This window comes from Balaenoptera musculus, chromosome 4 (assembly GCF_009873245.2).
Source record: "Balaenoptera musculus isolate JJ_BM4_2016_0621 chromosome 4, mBalMus1.pri.v3, whole genome shotgun sequence".
Classification (NCBI taxonomy): Eukaryota; Metazoa; Chordata; class Mammalia; order Artiodactyla; family Balaenopteridae; genus Balaenoptera; species Balaenoptera musculus.
Window position 1 is genome coordinate 75,796,157 of NC_045788.1, and position 15,199 is coordinate 75,811,355.

A 15,199-nucleotide genomic window follows, 5' to 3' on the forward strand; every position below is an offset into this window, starting at 1 on the left:
GCACTTTTCTAAGCACTTTACCTGTATTAATTCACTCAATCTTCACAGCAACCCTGTGAGATAGTGCTGTTTTTATCTGCATCTTACAGATGAGGAAATTGGGGCTCAGAGATGTTAAGAATGGCCTGAAACCTAGGAACCTAGGAATGGAGATTAGAGTTTGACCTAGAGCCTGGGTGGAGGGCAACAGAAATGAAGGGCTTGAGGACAGAGGCGCCACCTGCTGGCCACACAAGGACCTCCTTCTCGGTTGGTTCCAAAGCATTGGTTCCAGCGCCCCCCAGCGGCCACTGGCCCAGACTGACCTTTACCCGCTCCGCCCTCCCAGAAGTCTTTGTCCTGTGGTGATGGAGACCCACAGAGGTTTCCGTGTGCTGGGCCCCATGGTGCGTCCTTGTCTGTCTCTCCCTCAGGGGTCAGTAACAAGATCCACTTGGCCCGCAGCAGGTTGTCAGATGATAATTAACATGTGCTGAGCACCCACTGTGTGTCAGGCATGATGCTTTACAAAAGTTCCTTCATTCCTAACTACTATGATGTAGGGACAGATGAGGAAACTGGGGCTCAGAAAGGTTAAGTAACTTGCCCAAGCCACAGAGACAGGATTCAAACTCAGCTCTTTCCCATCTTTGTGATGACTCCCTTAGAAGAGGGAAGCCCCTTGGAAGAGAACAGGCTCAGAAGGAAGCCCACTCAACCTTGTTCAGCTGGTGGATCTACAGGCCATTGTAAAAAAAGAACTTACTGATGTCTGGATGCTACATAAGTTACCAAGGGGATGCTTTAAGGTTTCTGAGCAGCGAGCAAGGAAGGTGGGTTCGGAGGGCTGGGAGAGGGGAACAGAGAGACCCCATGTGACTCAGCATTTGCACTGAAGGGAAATATGCTGGCTGGCCAATCCTTAGAAAAGACACCCACTGCAGGCCCCAGAACCACCATGGCCAGGATCCAAAGTCTATCCAGGCAGGAAGGATGTACTACACTCCCAGCCTGGGCCAGGGAGCAGGCGAGGCAAGTTAGTTATGGCTGGAAGGAGTAAACTGATGTTATAGGCCTAGCCAGAGGAAGCAAATCGATCACAACTGTAAGTATAATAGGTTACAGCCAATGAATTTTACAAAATGTGCTGATGCTCCGTATTATTGAAGATATTTTTCTGTTTCTGGCTATGCAAAACAAATGCTTATGGGTACTGTGAGTTTTTAAACTTCAATTCTTTATGACTAAAAGACATGGCTGGAGAACAGGATAATCCCTCACATCTATAGTCATTTGGGGGAAAGAGGCTGCCTGGCAGTTACCCTTTTTGCTTAGGAGATCATTCTAGATCTCTCAGTTCATGGCCACCTCTGAAACTGCCTAGCCTAGATGCTTCCCTGAACCCCTCCAAAGCTTAGTGGGCACAGGCAGGGTCCCCCAAGCAGGAAACCAGGAGGCCCAGGCCGTCCTCACACAGTGGGAGACTGGGACCAGCATAACGGGGCAGTGGTCTGGAACTCGGGAAGCTGCAGAAAATGCCTGGCACCCCCATACACTGGGCTTTCCTGGCCGTGACCCCTTCCTCCAGCCTGCCCTGGCCAGGCTCCCCGCTCCTGTGGTCTGAGCGCCCCCTCTGTCCCCGCAGCGTGTCCGGGGGCGAGCTGTTTGAGCGCATCATCGACGAGGACTTCGAGCTGACCGAGCGGGAGTGCATCAAGTACATGAGGCAGATCTCGGAGGGGGTGGAGTACATCCACAAGCAGGGCATTGTCCACCTGGATCTCAAGCCCGAGAACATCATGTGTGTCAACAAGACGGGCACCAGGATCAAGCTCATCGACTTCGGTCTGGCCAGGAGGTTGGGTAAGGCCGAGCCACCTCTCCTGTTGTCACCAACATGTCATGGCAGTGGCCATGGCTCTTTGTGTTCCATGCGCTGTATTAGAGACAACGGTATTAGAGGGGATGTACCGGATTGGAGCTGAGATCAGAGGCCGTGGAGACTGCCGCTCCCACTTACTAGCTGTGGGAACCTATGTCTCGAATTTCTTATCTGTAAAATGGGATAACAGTAGGACTCACCTCATAGAGTTTTAGGGGATCACTGAGTTAATATAGATAGAATGATAAGAGCAGTGCCTCGCACATAGTAAGCACTTTGTAGGTGTTTTCATTTATTTTATCATTATTATTTTTTTCACTCTGGTGCCTTCAGCAGCAGAACATTTTGCTGATGGTGCTTCCTCACATTTGCATCCTACTGTACAGTTTCCAGAGCACTTTCACCTACTTTCTCTCATCTGATTCTCACAGCAACCCTTTGAGGCAGGCAGGGCAGATTTTATGAGCCTCAATTTATAGACCAGGAAACCGAGGTTCACAGTAGCTTTGCCCAGCAAGTCCCACGATAAGCTGGGGTGGAATGAGGACCTGGGACCTAGTCCAGGGCTCTCTGAAGCATCACTGCTATTCCTGCCCTTTCAGGAGGCAGGGCACGATAGGGGAAGGCGGTCAGGGCCTGAGTACCCAACCCAAGAGTCATTTGGTGGGTGATGGTCCTCTATGGCTCAGGGGCACCACCTCAGGGTTACGGTTTTTCCCAACTAACCTCCCAGCAGCTCCTGGGAAGAGAGATGTGACGCTACGCGTGGAGAGGTGGGGGTGGGGAGGGGAGGAACATGGCTCAGGAGTCAGACCCCCTGGGTTAGATCCTGACCACCATTTACCGGGGGACGGGGGGGAGTCACTCCCTGGGCCTCCCTTTTCTCCTTGGGAGATGGGGGTCGTCCTCCTTAGGGTTGGCCAGAGCATTAAATAGGAAAGTCCTCATAAAGCAGGCAGCAGGGTACAAATGACAGACTGAATGGTAGAGATTATTTTCAAGCACAAGTCACCACTCCTGTCTTAGGGAACTCGTGGGAGAGACAGACACACGGAAAGCCATTCGATCCGGGGCAGGGCTGTAACGGGCTCTCCCCCCTCCGTCAACCCCGCCCAAGCATTTGAGGTTCGCATGCAGTTTGTCGGTTTCACTGGTGTACCGATGCACTTGTTCCACGGGGAGGCTGCTGTCTCTGCGCCATCCTGCAAGGGGAGAGCCGCTGAAGGCTGGCCTTGCCTGTGTCCCTCCCAGGCATCTGCTTACCTCGGGTTGGCTTAGGGACGTTCTGGCGATTGATCCCTCTCCATCCTGGTTGCAGAGAACGCGGGGTCTCTGAAGGTCCTCTTTGGCACCCCAGAGTTCGTGGCACCTGAAGTGATCAACTATGAGCCCATTGGCTACGCCACAGACATGTGGAGCATCGGGGTCATCTGCTACATCCTGTGAGTCCTGGGGCGCACGGGGGGAGGGTCTCCAGGCTGCCCTGATGTTGAAGGGACCAGGGCGGGTCCTGATGGGGAGCCCACCTAGAGTCAGGAGGGTGGTAGGCTCCCATCCCCCTCCTCGCTGGCCTGCCTGGCTTCTGTGCTCCCGGTGATGTCCATGGCCCACGTCACACTTCTGCAGGAGCGTCTAGCTCTACACAGCAAGAGCCCCATTCTGGGTCCCTCACCATCCTTGATGCTGGCCACCTAGGGGCCTTTGGTCAGGAGGACAGGAACGTGGCTGGTGCCGTGGAATTTACCTTCATGTGTGTGCATGGGTCCATAGAGAAGCAGGGAGAGAGCCCAGGTGTACATCTCCTGTGGGTGTCATCGTCATCTTCAGAGGACCACACCCCGTCCTCACGGCAGAGGGACCCCAAATTCCAGCCTCATCTCTGCGTCCAGTATACGGACTAATTAATAAGCACTTTTGATGATAGAGCCTTTAGTGGGACCCATAGACAACAGAAAGCTACTGTGTAGTAATTAGAATTGGGAAATTAGGTGGAAAATAGGAAGCCACTCCGTTAAAAAATGCTGGAGAAAAGAGGGAAGGCCAGTAATCTAGACCAGTGCTTCGCAGACAGTAATATGAGGGAATCACCTGGGCTGCTCCTTAGATTACAAGTTCTGATTCAGGAGGTCCAGGGGACCTGAGAATCCACATTTCTAACAGGTGCTGGTTGCTGATGGTGCTGGTCTGAAGACAGCACTTTGAGTACCAGGCCCTAGAACACACCCTCTTGTTGGGATCTGGCTGATTTAGTCTCTGAAGCCTCAGGCTGCAAGCAGGCACTAGCCTTAGTGGCAGCCCCTGAGCTTGTGTGACATCACACAGTTAGGGGATGGTCTCCCTGAAAATGCAGATATGCATGTAGTCATTTTGTAAAAAAGTTTTTGTTGTTAAAGCAAAAGGACAAATTACACATTTTCACAGAAAACTTGAATATGACCTCTAAGAATACTTTCTTAGATCCCTGGGGTCTTCAGACCCCAGGGTGAGAAATGGCTTTAGGTGATTCTACTGCACAACCAGGTTTAGGAACCACTGTTACAAAAGCTTTAGCAGAAGCAGAGTGATTTTGTGTGTGTGTGTGTGTGTGTGTGTGTGTGTGCGTGCGCCAATGTGGCTTCTTCACGTGCTCAGGAGTCTTACTCTCCCTGTGGGCTATTAGGACAGCCTCCCTCAGTTGAACCTGTGTCACAGGTTCTGTACCCCAGAGAGTCATCTTCCTCCCTGCTTGGGGTCACCCCCACCAACACAGCCTCCCCCAGAGCAGCAGAGAAGAAACTCTGGCCAGGAGTGCATCTCCCTGCCTCTCCCTGCCCAGTCCCCTCCAGGAGAACGGGAGCTGAGTGAAGAAAACTGTGCCAGATTCTGTAGTGCTGGCCCCTTGGTATAAAGGAGAGCAGGGCAGTGGGGACTGCCCCAGGCTGGATGGGGCTCACACTGGGTCTTTGCCCAGGAGAGACTCTTGGGAAACGGTCTTTTGTCAGCTCCCTCTGTTCAGACCCAGCTGCCCTGTGGCCTGGCTTGGTCCTGGGTCCCCCTGCAGCCATCAAGGAGACTTGCCTTACTCTCTCCATCGGTTTTCCCACTGCTGTAGAATCAGGACCATCTGTTTGGTCCTCAGAATAAACCTGGGAGTGGGGCATGGCAGAGATTCGATCTTCATTTGGCATTGAGGTCACAGGAGCCAGGGAAGCCCACGTGGCTGCCCACTTCCCACAGTCCTAGAGCATGGCCAGCCGTCCCAGTTCACCCAGCACTGATGGGTTTCCCAGGATACAGGACTTTCAGTGCTGAAGTGAGGACCATCCTGGGCAAACTAAGACGATTGGTCTCCCTATGGCTCAGGGCCAGACTGGTGACTAGATGCTCAGTGAATTTGCACAGTGAACACACCTATACCCAGACCCGGAAACCACACAATACCAGGCCCGCAGCCCTCCCGGTGCCCAGGCTCTGGTTACTCCCTCAGGGGTAACCTGATCCCCATTCTGACGTCACGCACCGTGTTCACCTGCTTTTGAACTTTATATAAACGAAATCATACAGAAGGATGTGCCTGGCTTCCTCTGCCCCGCCTTGTTTGTGACCCCCATTCATGTTATGGTGTGTAGCTGTAGGCTGTTCATTCTTGGTGCTGTATAGTGTTTCACTCTGTGAACCTCATCCAGTTTACTTATCCATTCTATGCTGATGGGCTTTTGACTAGACTCCAGTTTGGGGTATTGCGAGTATTCCGGTACACGTGCTTTAGTGAATATCTTTATGCATTTCTGTTGGATATATATTCTAGAACTAGAATTACTGGGTCACAAGAGCACTTTATTTTAAAATGAAAATTCTTTGAGGTGGAAGAAGTAATTTGGATAACATGTTACATGGTTTGCTAGATTACTTTTAAAGCTGAGACCTAGGAATAGGGAAGGGCTCTTTGAAATGGGGGGAAAATAATTTTGATGAACGGGGCACCAGCCTGAAGGCGTCTGGACGGAGGCGGGAGGAGGGTGGAGAGGTGCCTGTGGAAGGGGGGCAGGTGAGCAGCGGGGGTGACGGACACAGGCCAGCCCTACACAGCCTCCTGTAGCCTCCCCAGCTTCCTGGCTGCTGGGGAGCCAGCACCTCTGCGGGCTGCTCTGCCCTGCGGGACTTTTCCCGCTGGCTCTCACAGTGGGGATTGAGGTCTGGGAGTCTCTCTCCTCAACTAGGGCTCTCAGCAGGGCGTGTGGTGTGAGAACAGAAGGTGGAGCCAGCCAGATTGCTTCCTCTCAGCCCCTGCTATGCAGAATTCTGGAGCCACTGCCGGAAGCCCCCAGAAGAGGTTCTCTGGCGGCCCTCGTGCACCCTCCATCCCTCTCTTTGGAGCTTGGAGTCCTTGTCAGGGTCACCTTCCTCGTTTGTGCCAGAGGATAACCACCCCCCCACGGCATCGCCTTTCTGGGGCCAGTGAGAGGTGGGGAGCTGGGGGACAGGTGATAACAGATGTGTCCCTCAGCGCAGATTTGGTGAGCACCTCCTAAGTGAGCAGCTGTGTCCCATAGGTTGTTTTGACTTTCCTCACACCCTCGGAGAGATCAGGGCAGATCCTGTCGTGGCACAGGAGACCTGGCTCCACTGCCTGCCCAGGGTCCCCAGGCAGGGTAGAGATGCAGCAGGTGGGGTTGGGGGCCCCTTACCCTCTCACCCCTGATTCTGAAGGGAGAAGCAGATTTCGTGAATCTGCTGGAGACTTCTGCTATTACCAATACCCATTGGTTTCTGGCAGGAAGAGAGAGGACCAGGGTCTCTAGGCCACACTTCAACCGTGAAGACATTCTAAGCCCCGCCTCCTTTTCTAAGACCTCCTTCCCTCTCTTATCTCCCTCCCCCCATTTCCTTAGGACTTGCTGTTCCCTTACTGCCTGTGGAGACACCAAAACCCTTCTCTGTACCCTGCCCTCACCCCTACCCCAGAATTCCTTCTCCTCCTCCCCTCCCCCAAACTGCTGCCCTGCTTTCTCCTCCCTACCCTCTTCCTGCTGTGCTCAGCAGCAGACTTCCCATCTCAGCTCATTTGTGAGCACGCACCATGGTCCAGAGAGCCAGGTCCATCCCCGTCTGGAATCTAACTTCTGGGGACAGCAGCCTAGTGAGCTGGGGAGAAGTCCCAGTGCCCAAGCATCAGGTACCTACTCAGACTCAGATATGGATGCAGGGCTCTTCAGAGGGATCCAGTAGCTCCACCCAGGGCTGCTTCTGCCCTCTTAGCTGCTGAGTCCAGACATGCTCTCTATTGCAGCTCCTGAGACCTCCAGGCACCCCACATCCACACTGGGCCCAGACACCACCTGCAGGTTTTGCTCTCCAGGGACTTGGGCTGTGGTTAACATAACTAAACCCTGGGTCTGTCTTTCCTAGGCTACTGCACAAAACGATGCCCAGCTCTTCCTGTGGGGCCTGCCCCGCCCTCTCAAATCTTCCCACCACACCAGGGAATGAGTATCCCAAGGATAAAATGGGATAAAAGACTAACCCCTTCCTAAGCGCTCAGTAGTTCTGCTGGAAGATGTATGGCCTCCTTTGCTGGCCATTCATGCAGTGGAGTCATCTGCTTAAAAAACACCATAGAGAAAGTGTAGTTCAAGAGGCATTTCTGCCTTCTGTCTCCTGATGTTCTGTCCTCCAAGCAGAACAGGCCCCCGCATCAGATTCCCTGGTGAAGTTTGGCTGCAGTAAGAGATTAAGAATTAAGAAATTAGAACACCCTGCAGTCATGTCCTTAGTTGACTCATTAGCACAAAGACTAATATTTAACCATTAAAAATGAACATTAAGACTCTGTATACACTTGTGAAAGACAATGTCAAGTGAGGAAAAAGTAGAGCATCCAAGAACTTGCCCACACTGATTACAATTTTGTGAAAACCAGACAAATTCACTGGTTATGTTGGGGAGGAAAAAACTTTCCTCTACCTTTTTGGTTCAGTTCTTGGGGGTCTGCAAGTCAAACTGACAAAAGACAGATTAACGGGACTTCCCTGATGGCACAGTGGCTAAGACTCCACGCTCCCAATGCAGGGGACCCAGGTTCGATCCCTGGCCAGGGAACTAGATCCCATATGCATGCTGCAACTAACAGTTCACATGCCACAACTAAGGAGCCCACATGCAGCAACTAAGACCCAGCACAACCAAATAAATAAGTAAATTTTAAAAAAAAAAAAGACAGATTAACAAAAAATACAGATTTAATTATGTACATATGCACAGGTGTTCATAAAGAAATGTGACTCAAGGTACCTTTAAAATTTGGGGCTTGTTTATACTACTTTAACAAAGAGTGATAAATTATACAGAAATAACTAGACGAAGGAAAAAGGGTTTGGAGCTTCTGGAGGGAGTAAATTGTGACAAGGTGACTAGGAAATGTATAGGGACTGTTCAGCAAGATCTAATATGCAGACGAGAGTCTTTCTCCTCTTCCTGGGAAGAGAAGAAATGGACAAATAGAACAAATGGAAATTTATGTCACCTTAACGAAGAGAAATTTATGTCCTGCTTTTAGACAGAAAGAGGGAGGACAAAGGGCTAATTGTCTTCAACTCAAGGCAATTTTTATGCCCAAGTTCATATTTTGGGGTGGTATACTCTGATCCCCTTCAGTTAAAACCTAGGTAAGACTAGGAAAAGAGGTGAGCAGCTGTGTTTTTAATGCTAGGGTTACTATGTTTGTTGATTGGGTTGAACAACCCAACCATACATGATCCTATACAAATTCTAGCAATAAAGAAAAAGTACAAGAAAGGAAGTTTAAAAATTCTGCAAAATCCCACCACCACGAAACGGCATTAATAAAATTCGAATACTCTCTTCATCATCATGCTCTGCATATTTTGCGGGTTTTATTTTAGAGACGTCCTGTTTATCAGGGGGAACGCTGGAGGAGCTGGGGCAGGTGAGGAGCCAGCCAAGGCTTGGGAGGGATTTCAGATGGATGGGCTGCCAGGAAGGAGGAGTGCCAGAGGCCAGAGGAGAGGAGGCTCTCCCCAACTATGAACATCACAGAGATTAAGCCCTATCTTTGCAGGATGACAGTTCCTAATTAGGAAAGGAGGTTTACAGAAGGCGGCCTTTCAGCATTCCACAGGGTTGTTTGCTTTCCCGCCCCCCACCTCCCGGCAATCTCTTGGAGTGCTGTAAGACTTCCCCCCTTTGTTTCAAATGGAAAGTGCAGAGACAGAATGAAGCACATAGCTGGCAAGCAAGAGTCAGGCTGCTTCTTGATGGGACTAGTTAATCCTAGGGGCTTCCTGGGAGCCCCTAGGAATTCTAGTCCAGTACCCTTGGTGTATAAGAGGGGAAGCTGAGGCCCAGAGAGGGGAAAGGAATAGCATATAACAGCACAGACTTGGGCCTGGTGAGGTCCCACCCTTCCCTCATAGTGATATGATCGAGAATGATTATCTCCATGCCTTCTCAGAACATAAATTGGTGTCTTGCTTTAAGACATTTTAATGCCATCTATAAAACTCTTTTATTCAAAATCACAAATATGTTGATCAGGGTGAGATAATTCACACTGAAAAAGCTCTTTTTCTTCTTTTTAATGAAGATTTTCACCAGCGGGTTCCTCCCATGGCAAGCTTTCCTTGCAATATTTCAATAGATTTTGTTTTACAAAACTTAGTTTTCAGGGCCAAGTGTATTTCATAAGCTGAGGCCTCTTGGATGCCAAAACAGCTCCCGAGGGGTTTGCATTACGGGTTATGATGAGGGATTTGGGGAAAGGGATGTTAGTGAAGCCTTAACTTGGAAGGTTGATGGCATGAGGGCCCTAGATCCATCTCGTGGGGCTCAGGTGGGGACAGGGCAGGACCAGCTACATAATTCGTGGGGCCCAGTGCAGCATAAAAAGGTGGGGTGACTTGTGTGAACATTAAGAATTTCAAAATGATGGCAGCAGAGCATTAAGCCAAAGAGTGGGGCTCTTCCAAGGCCCATGAAGCTGGCCCTAGGTCAGGGTGAGTGGCGGGCTGGATGGTTGGGGTGAAGATGAGGTGCCTGCCAGAGGTGAGAGGTGAGGCCAGTAAGCCAGACGTCTGCTCCGTTCGGCTTTGAGATACTTTACCTTCCAAATTTTATTTGGCTTAAGCTATTGGTAAGTGAGTCATTCCAGAGATCACAGATTGATGGGGCAATGGGGGTGAACTGTGTACAGAAGAACTGCATAATAGCTGTGGTCACAGACCGAGCTCCTTACTGCGGACCAGGCCTCCTGCCAGTGCTGTACGCTGTGATTTACTTCATCTTCCTAGAAATGACTGTACAAAGTAGCGGTTAAGAAATAGGCTCATTGACTGCAAATCCTTGGGCAAGTTACTTACCCCCGCTTGGTGCCTCAGTTTCCTTATCTGGTAAACGAAGTAATGAGTTACCTGCCTTAAAGGGTGGTGTTAAGACTGAATGAGTTAATCTGTTTTAGCTCTCTGCCCAGTGCATGGCACATAGTGAACATGTGATAGATGTCTGCTGTCATGAGAATGAGGACGCAGGAGAAGGAGAACAGGGAGAGGTGGCAGTGGTGACCACTCCGTAGTTAAGTAGCAGGTTGTCCATCTAACAGAGGAGGAAGCTGACACAGAGAGATGAGGGGAATTGTCCAAGGTCACCCAGCAAATGAACAGGCCGTGGTTCCTCTGAGGGAAGTTTTCTGGTTTGGCCTAAATGCCTCAGGCGCATTGAACGCACGTGTAGATGGATCACCAACCCGCATTGCAGGTCCACCCTTCGTGGACACACCCTTGCTGAGCCGGGCGTGGGCTGGCCCTGTTCTTGATGCTGAGGGTGAGAGGTGGGAGGGCGGGACAGGGCGCGGTGATGAGTGCTGTGCCACGTGACCAGTCCACGTGTGTGTGTGTGTGTGTGTGTGTGTGTGTGTGTGCGCGTGTGCGTGCGTGTGCGTGTGCGTGTGTGTGTGTGTGCGCGTGCGCGCCTGAAGCCCTGCGAAGGAGGCCACTCCTCCCCCCAGGACTTTGGAGAAGGTTCTGAAGGTTCTGCGGGGCCAAGTTCTCGCCTGGGTGTTGGGGAAGAACAGAAGGCAGGCAGGAAGGCCCTGCTGTGCTGTGTGGAAGTGGTAGACTGAAGAAAAGTCCCTCCGCCTCAGCTTCACAGGCAGGTGGTGTCAGCAGGCGGGCGACACCCCGGAAGTACAGTGAGCGAGCCCCGGGGCAGAGGCTGAGAGCCACGCCCGCGCCTCTCCTGGGTGGGAGGAGAGGCAGGCGCGGGGGCGTTTGGGGCGCTCTCACCTCTGACCTCAGGGAGCGCTCCCCTGGCGGGACCGCCCTCCCTGCTGGCCTCCCCCGCTCACCGCTCTCCTCTCTCATCCCCCAGGGTCAGTGGACTGTCCCCCTTCATGGGTGACAACGATAACGAAACCTTAGCCAACGTCACCTCCGCCACCTGGGACTTCGACGACGAGGCCTTCGATGAGATCTCTGATGACGCCAAGGATTTTATCAGCAGCTTGCTGAAGAAAGATATGAAGTAATGAGTCGAGATTTCAGTCTTTTGGCCTCCCCACTCCCTGGACTGGGGTCCAGAGGCGGGGACTCTCTTCCCCTGTCGTGGGCCCCTCCGCACCCGAGGAGGGAGGATGGGCAGTGCGTGCGCGAGGGTCCTGCTCCCTGGGGCCGGACACTCTCCTGTCTTTCGAAGCACAGAAACCTCACCTGGAGAGCAACACTTGACTGAGTGTTGACGGAATGAGGCAGCTTGCGTGTGAATAACGACAGCCCCTTTTATTTTCCGTGGACAGCTGTGGCCTGCAGCCGCCCTGCGGAAACCTCAGCCCCCCTTCTGGGGCTTGCAGGGGAGGTACCCTATTTGCCGATCCTGATCATACTCCTGGCTATTCCGGCTGGATGCTTATTTTGTATCTAAATCATGTAGGAGCTGCCTGCCTGAGTGTGGCCAGGTACCTTCCACCACTGACCAGTTAGGCTGTGACCCCAGGCCACTGGGCCCAGCTCCATGTCTGTCCCCTGCAACCGTGCAGACTGTGAGGTTCCCCTCCTCCACCTTCTGGGGCTGCCTGGAGCTGCCCAGGTGGTCAGCAGATGACTATATAGAACATCTGTGAACATCAGGAGGCCTGAGCGTTCAGGCGTATAGACGGCCTAAGACTGTGAGGAAAGGTCAGACGCCCAAGGCGCTCAGTCAGTATTTCAGGGAGAAGAGGATGGAAGTGGGAGCAGTAGAGGAGGCTAGAGCAGAGGAGGTGAGGTTGAGGGGGTCTTGGTGTGGCTGGAGAGAATTCACTGGCAAGGGAAAACAGCTACAATAAAGCAGGAAGGGGACAGGGGCCGTGCACGTGCCGGGAGGGCCGGCCTGCACCGGGGCAAGGGAGTGGTGGGGTGTCGGCGGGGGGCCATAGGCTGTTGGGCTCCTCACCCACTCTGTGAACAGGTGGCCAGATGAGGCAAGGCCTGGCTCCAGGGGCCCCGGGGAGCCGTATTTGGCAATAGGAGCAGCTGTAAGCTTTTCCCCAGAAGGTGGTGTTGAAACGGATGGTGTGCCGGAGGAAGGTGGGAGGGGTCAGCCCAGAGGCTCTGCATGTGCACAAAGGGGACTTTGTGGCCTAGGTTCTGCCCTGTCTGCCTGGCCCGCAGACCCCCGTGAGGCTGTCGGTCGTCTTGCCCCCTCTGGGGGAAATCCTGTCTGGGACATGAGAGCGCAGTTGCTAAAGAAGCGAGGCTGGAGGGTCTCTTAAGTGGTTCAGTCTGGTTTTCTGGTTACGCACCCACCTCTCAGTCCTTTTTAGCCAGCTCAGGGCCAAACTCCTCCAGGGGAGACATTCCACACTCCTTGACAGCGAGGTCTTTTTAGCACTTTGCTGCCCCAGTCTTCGCCTCAGAAGCAGGCGTGACCCAAGGAGGATCTAGCTGTTGGGGGGGGGGCCGAGATGCCCCTCCCGTGTGAGGGGTCCCCGCTCCCCAGGTGCCTCAGGGAGGTGCGGACCTCCTTCCTAACAACTCTGGTCCAAGGATGGCTTTTGTCAACCAGGCTTCATTCACCCAAGGTTTGGTAAATGAGGTATTGTGTATATACCCTATTTTCTCACCTGACCTTGAGTTTATTCAGAAACGTGTTGGCTCCTCTGTGCTCATAAAATGGACTCACCAAAGAATTGATTTCATATAGATCAAGACACTAGATTCCCATAAACTCAAACTCAGCATCTCTTCAACCAGAAATCTCTATCAGCACTTTTAAAAATGTTTTTCTATTATAAATTAATACATGTAAATTGTATAAATTTTGAATATAAGAAAATTAAAATAATCCATATCCCTTTATCTAAAGATCACTACATTTTGCTATAGTTAGCAAATTTACTTTTACTCATTTTTCTACATATGTTAGCACTTGGTAATTTGGACTTCATTAGTCCTATGACAATTAAGGTGATGGCCCTGAAATATTTCTAGATTCCCAGAGCTTTCAGAAGATTAAATGAGTTTCAGTGCAGTTCTAAGGTTGTCATAATTCATAGGTTGTACAAAGGACATACCTCTTTGAGTTTTAATGGGAAAAACCTGATACTCAACCACACCATAAGACTTGAGAGTTCACTGATTCTCGAAGATTTGGGCCTAAGGTTTCACTCTTCTCTCCATCAGACAAGGAGGCAGAAGGATCGGGCCTCCACAGTTCCCAGCCCCCACGTGACCAGCAGAATGACCCCACCCTGGAATACGGTGCCAGTCACTCCCAGACATGTCTGCCCTCCAGCACTTAGCCTCCCTAGACCCCAAGGGCAGGTCATGAGACTCCAGCTGCTTACTGGTGTTTAGGCCTTCTTAACACTAGTGTATTCTGGGTCTAGTCAGTGTAACGCAGACCAAGAGAGGAAAAAGGCCAAGAGCACAGTGATTCTCATCGTGGTGGATGGACTGGGAGCAGAGAGCCCTGGGCTCTGCCCTGTGTAACTAGGGACAGGTGACCTCCCGTTTCTGATCTGACCAGCGGTCTCTGTGGTCCCCTTCTGCTCAGAAACCCTCTGATCTCTGCCTTTATTAGAAACCGCTTGGACTGCACCCAGTGCCTTCAGCATACATGGCTAATGAAAGACACCAAGAACATGGAGGCCAAGAAACTCTCCAAGGAGCGGATGAAGAAGTACATGGCAAGAAGAAAATGGCAGGTAATGAGGGGTCGCTTTGGACTGGGATGTCACCCCTCATAATTGCTTTATTCAAGCTACCCTCATTCCCAACTTGCCCTGGCCTCGCTCCAAAAATGTTTACATTTGTTTCTGAAATAGTCTGGGACCAAGACTGACATTCCATGTCTTCGTGACTAGGGATGAGCAATGTCACCTTTAGGACTGTTTGGCAACCCTGGAGAATGTGATCTCCTTATAGGTAGCGTGATGGTCTTGCATTTCTTTACAGTGAAGGAGATGGGCACATGATCTACAAAGAGAGACATGGGAGAGACAGAGAGAGGTTGTATGTTACTAGCTACATGTCCTTAGCCAAGTTACTTAACCTTGCTGTGCCTTCGTTTTCTCATCTATAAAATGGGGGGTATTAGTGGTACCAAATCGCAGCACTGTTGTGAGAATTATATGAGATAATATTCATCTGGCCTTTAGCACACTGCCTGGCACATAGTAAGTGTTCACAAATGAGATCGGTAGCCAATATGTATGGAGGGCTAGCCATGTATCAGAGAATATTCAAAGCACTCTCTATGCATTGTTTTTTAATCCTGGGAGGCAGGTACTATTGTTTTCCCCAGTTCTCAGACAAACAAAGCAGAGAGAGGTTAGGAAGGTCATCCAGGATCACAGCTAGTAAGTGGGAAAGCCAGGATTCAAACCCAGAGACTGGCTCCAGCGTACACAGTCTTAACAGCACACAGTTTAATGACACAAATTGCCTCTGATTGTTAGCAGATGGAGAAAATGATCATCCAAAACCATAGAGAACTTATCATGATCTATTTTATTTTTATTATCACTACTAGTATTATAAAATTCCTGGGCTACTGGAGGGTACATGGTTTCTATACTCAAGGAATGCATAGTGTAACAGGGACCTGAAGCAAATAGACCTAAAAGGACATAACACACACCAAGAATTATAAATGATCACTATAGCTCTCCATACCCATATATGTGAGTGTGGACAGAGAATGGAACCAGTCACACCAGAGGTGGATGTGGTTGTGAAGAAAGGCTGCCAAGGGCAGGAGTTTGAAGTTGGCCATGGAACATGGGTAGAACACGGAGAGGAGGGGATAGCAGCACAGACGGAGGAAAAGGCTCAGAGGTGGGAACTGGACCTCACCCTGATCATGCTGGCC

At 51.1% G+C, this 15,199-nt stretch overlaps 1 protein-coding gene across 5 annotated transcripts in view; it reads left to right on the top strand.

Moving 5' to 3' along the window:
• The window catches only part of MYLK (myosin light chain kinase), a 219,531-nt gene that overhangs the window by 193,334 nt on the left and 10,998 nt on the right, over window positions 1–15,199 (top strand). For all 5 annotated transcript variants that reach the window (XM_036851338.1, XM_036851336.1, XM_036851337.1 and 2 more), the window contains 4 exons: window positions 1,625–1,842; window positions 3,180–3,303; window positions 11,222–11,374; window positions 13,910–14,033. In XM_036851338.1, the coding sequence (XP_036707233.1) occupies window positions 1,625–1,842; window positions 3,180–3,303; window positions 11,222–11,374; window positions 13,910–14,033 (619 nt within the window). The remainder of the gene's footprint in view (window positions 1–1,624; window positions 1,843–3,179; window positions 3,304–11,221; window positions 11,375–13,909; window positions 14,034–15,199) is intronic.